Raw genomic sequence first — 4,694 nt, 5'->3', positions numbered from 1 at the left:
CCCTCCCAGGGGGCCCCCCCCCCCCCCCCCCCTGTGGCAGCTGAGAGCAAACCCCTCCCCCAAGCCCACACCGTCCTCCACGCGCCCCAAGCCCCCGGGTCCAGCTGGACAGCTCCGCGTCCTCTGAGGGACGCAGGTCCAGCTCTGTGGGCTCACCCCACCTTCGTCAGCTCCCTCTGCAAGTTCACGGGCCTCTCTCACCGCCGCGGTCCCCTCTCCCATTCTCTCTGATTTCTCTCTCATTTCTTTTCACGCAGTGCTTAGGGGAAGCCCTGACAGGACACTAGTGTGCGTCACGTTTACCCACCAGTGGGCGCGGGCTTTGACAGGCTTCAGGAGCCCGTGTCCTGGGCTGTGACAATGGCACACGGAATAGCTCTCGGCCTTGACCAAGGAACCGAAACACACGGCCAACCTTTACGAGAAAGGAGGCAGCTTGCTACTGGAGAGAAAGCCAGAAATGGGGCCGGAAGACAGAGACCTGGGGTTTGGGCACCCAGCTGTCAGACACACCACCGCAGGGGCACCGCCGGGTGGGAGGCACCCGAGGTGTGAGTGGGGACGCGTCCCAGAAGCGCAGCATTTGGTGCCTCGGGGGCCTCTGCTGGCGGCGGGCAGGCGGGCCCTGCGGCCGCGGACTTACCTTCACCTCCTTCTCGATGTAGTCGCTCAGCAGTCTGTCGGGCTCAACGCGCTCAGGCAGGGACAGCACCACAGTGTGCAGAGGGCGCCTCTCTGTCACCTTCTCATGGGCTTTCTTATCTCTACTCTTTTCACCTTTTAGGAATACTCGTTTAAACGGCGACACAATTCCAGGCTGCAGGCAGAAACGGCAATGATTGGAGTTCATTATTCACAAAGGCTTTGCGCTGTACCCATGGCTAACAAGCGGAAGCGGCCAGAAGCACCACCACGGTCCCCGTGCAGACGGGCCGGCTACTGCCAGCCAGGGTGGGCCGGGCCCAGTGCCGCCTCGGGCACCGAGGGGCTGGTCCCTCACCTGCTCATGGACACTTACAAGGTCAAGGGCCAATTCTCAAGGTGAGTAAACTCAGGAGGTGAGAAGGGGCAGGAAGGGGGAGATTCCCTCAGAAGACAAAAATGCAGCATTGCTCTGAAGTGACCTCCCGGCTCCACTGGGTCACTTCACTGCAGGGTCCTCGGAGAAGGCGGGGAGCTGTGGTCAGGGCTGTGGCATCAACAGGAAACTCAGCTCAACAGCCATGAGGCCCGCCTCTTCCCTCTCCCGTAGGAACGCAGCACGCGCTCTGCTTTCCCCTCCCTCCGCCGGGGCCTCGGGGGCTCAGGGCGCTGACCAGCACCTGGGTGACCTCACCCCATGGTCAGTGTCTAGAGGGGCCTGGAGGCCAACCCTGCGATCAAAGTAGACCTGCAGAGGGAGAGCCAGGGACAGCGGGGAGAATAGTCAACCTCGCCTGCGGGCCCCAGGAAAAGGCCCAGGATTCCCTCCCTGCAGCTCTGTAAGAGCCCTCCAGGCCCTCCACGGGCACAGATGTTCAGAGAGTCAGGCATGGGCACTGGGCACCTGCACGCAGAGGCCAAAGGTGACCGCTTCCAGTCACGCAAAGGAACGTAAAACCAGAGAACACAAGACGCCAATGTGCAGCCTCGGCAGGGAAACATCACCGAACACAGCAGCGAAACCCAAAGGTGGTGACCCACACCAGACCGAGAAGTCACCTTCCATTGTCTTGTCTGCGATTCTGCAGCTCGCCTGCCTGGGCAGGACCCAACACCAGACAGCGGCCGGGACCTAGGGCAGGCCTAGCTCTGACCAACACTTACAAGAAATAAATACCTATGTCATCAAACATGTGCCAAAAGCTCTCGTTCCTGCTCCTCCTCTGCAAGGGGGAGGGAAATTCAGCCACATGCCATATGCCACCCAAAACAATGCCTGTGAGGCGCCTCGGCAGCCTGTCAATCTCACAGATGGAGGATGGAGAGGGGCCCTAACTCCCTCACAAAGGCAGGTGAGGCCTCGGGGGTCTCCAGGAGGTCCTGCAGGACCCGCCCCACCCAAAACACGCCCTCAGCCAAGGGGACCCCAGCATCCTTCCTGCTCCTTCTATAGCCAGAGCCCGGCTTTCCTCCTCTGCTCCTTGGCTTGCACTCCTTACCCCTGAGCACCTGGCCCTTGGACAGCTGCCTTTTACCCCACTGATCCACCGCAACTAATACTGGAGCGCCCCTCATCGCCCTGGAAACCCACCGAGTTCCCACTGCCCACCCCAGTGCAGCCCCCCAGTGCTTCGTGCTGCGTGGGGGGCTGGGGGAAGCGTGCCCGTGTGCGGCTTCATTTACTCCTCTCTGCCCTTGTCCGCGTGTGAAATCGTAAGATTTCGTTTTTAAAGGGTGAGTACAGCTCCTGCCTACAACTGCTTACACTTAAGCGGAGACAAGATAAAAGCACGAAGGTTAAGGGAGACAAGAGAGTCAATCCCATCGTCATAAGGAGAGCATCACCTCCACAGTCTCAGACGAACTGCAGAGGAGCGAGGGGGCTCCTCGGAGGAGCCGGAGACGGCGGATCCCAGCCCTCAGACAGCCCGCCCCCGGGGCCCGCTCAGGCTTCTTTCTCCTCGATCCCACAGGAGTTGTCAGCCCCAGCACAAATTCGGCGAGTGGAAGAGAGGGTGAGGCACTTCAGGTGAAATCCGGGAGGACGGGGTCTGGACCAGGTGACCGCGATGTAGGGCTCACGTGGAAACGGTGGGACACCGTCACCCACAATTTGCCAGACAAGCACCGATGGTAAAGTTTACACTGAAAGCAAGCGACACTGAGAGCTGAGTAATGTAAACATCACGTTTCACCAGCCTGACTGCGGGCAGGTCAGGCCAGGCCCTGAACCGTGACTGCCACTCTGGCTGGCATCCGAGGCGATCAACGGCACACACATGACTCTTCGATCCTGTTCTGCTTGACAGTTTATCCGCACTGAGAGCCTCCCAGCTCCTGTGATGCGCAAGGCACTGCCCTAGGGCTGTGGAAGTACCGAGGCACGCGGCACAATGTTACACAGATGACCTATATCCCGAAGTGGCCGGAGTAAACATCTGTCCCTACACCATTTCTACCTGGTAACCTCACAGAGTTCACTCTCCCAAATCATAACCAGCACGGGCACAGCCCACGGTTGATTCTGAGCCTGATGGCGCACGAGAACAGCTCAGCTCGACCTGTTTGCTGCCCTACCTCGCTACTCCTCTACACCTGGAAGCAACAGGAAACCAGTTCTGAGACGAGGGGTTTGCCAAGGTCAGCCTCTTACCAAGAAGCCCGTGCTAAATCGCCAGGTCCACAGGCCACATGCAAACCATGCTGTTATTTTAATGTTGAGGGACGGGTCATGAAGTCACAGTCCGCACACAGAATCAGTCTGTGTGGCAAGGACCCAGAGCCCGAGTCCTGCAACCCACCTTAAGGAGAGACCCTCTGCCAGCCCATACGCCTCATCTGTCTGGCCCCTGCAGGCCAAGGAAACCAGGACGCCCACTGCAGACGCCTCCTACTGCTCCAGGATCAGCTTTCCCTACGCTGAGCCCCACTCCGTCTTCTGCTGCCTTTACCTCTTGGGAGCCAGCACCGTACAGGGGAGCAGTAATGTGTCTGATGCCTGTGCCAGCCAGCATCAGGAAGGCCCCGTGGAGGGGTGAGACGGAATTCCCACCCTCAAGGTGGTCACCGTCAAGCGGGGGGAGATAAGCCCAAAGCAGATGAACAGGGACTGAATCCATGATGAGAACTGCCAGCCAGGTGCCTCGAAGGTGTACTTTAGGGCCCAAATGCCCTGCTTTTAAAGGAGCTACCCTGGCAACGAGGCACGGCCCCGTGAGGCCCCGTGACGAATAATGGCGCCTGCCCTCCACTGCTCACAGGCTGGCGGAGGCGAGGGGAGCCGCCCCGGAACCCAGGCTGCACACAAGGCCACCTGGCCAAGCATGAACTTGGCATGACTGATTTGGAATCAGACACAGCTTTCCTAACTCAGTCCTCAGTGTTGCATACCCCAGGCAACATGTGCTTTTTTTTTTTAACATCCCAAATACGTTCAACCGGTGGATGAGCCTCCCTAGAAAGTGGAATATTGAAACCATTATGTAAAGAAATGCACCCAGCAAACCTGCAGCTTTCCTCTGCCGCCTCACCCTGTTTCAGCACAGAACGGGGGCGGCTGCCCCACCCGAGGACAGCAGGCGTGTGACACAGGAGGTGCGCGCCCCGCTCCCGCTGCAGGAGCTGGAAAGTAGACACGGCTGGGAGCTGGGGGATGGCAGGCACAGTGGGGGCCCCTCAGCTTCTCCAGAAACACAATGAACAAGAGGGCCCCTCAGGATTTTGGAGCCTATGTTGCTTTTAAACATGAAAATGTAAAAGAAAGTTCTGCTTGAAAAAAATAAACTGAGAACAATTAAGAATATTCTGGGACTTCCCTGGTGGCGCAGTGGGGTTAAGAATATACCTGCCGGGGCTTCCCTGGTGGCGCAGTGGTTGAGAGTCCGCCTGCCGATGCAGGGGACAGGGGTTCGTGCCCTGGTCCGGGAAGATCCCACATCCCACATGCCGCGGAGTGGCTGGGCCCGTGAGCCATGGATGCTGAGCCTGCGCGTCCGGAGCCTGTGCTCCGCAACGGGAGAGGCCACAACAGTGAGAGGCCCGCGTACCAAAAA

General features: G+C 59.1%; 1 protein-coding gene across 4 annotated transcripts in view; it reads right to left on the bottom strand.

Annotated features, from left to right (window-relative positions):
• The window catches only part of CCM2 (CCM2 scaffold protein), a 57,144-nt gene that overhangs the window by 33,618 nt on the left and 18,832 nt on the right, over positions 1–4,694 (bottom strand). For 3 of the 4 annotated variants that reach the window (XM_024744333.1, XM_024744166.1, XM_024744247.1), the window contains one exon: positions 644–817. The exons of the other annotated variant lie outside the window; for it this stretch is intronic. In XM_024744333.1, coding sequence (XP_024600101.1) covers positions 644–817 — 174 coding nt within the window. The remainder of the gene's footprint in view (positions 1–643; positions 818–4,694) is intronic. 4 annotated transcript variants of the gene reach the window in all.

The sequence above is a fragment of the Neophocaena asiaeorientalis genome, unplaced genomic scaffold, assembly GCF_003031525.2.
Source record: "Neophocaena asiaeorientalis asiaeorientalis breed wild unplaced genomic scaffold, Neophocaena_asiaeorientalis_V1.1 scaffold137, whole genome shotgun sequence".
In the NCBI taxonomy this organism is placed as follows: domain Eukaryota; kingdom Metazoa; phylum Chordata; class Mammalia; order Artiodactyla; family Phocoenidae; genus Neophocaena; species Neophocaena asiaeorientalis.
The sequence above is the reverse complement of the archived record's forward strand: the minus strand, read 5'-3'. Positions and strand labels throughout refer to the sequence as shown.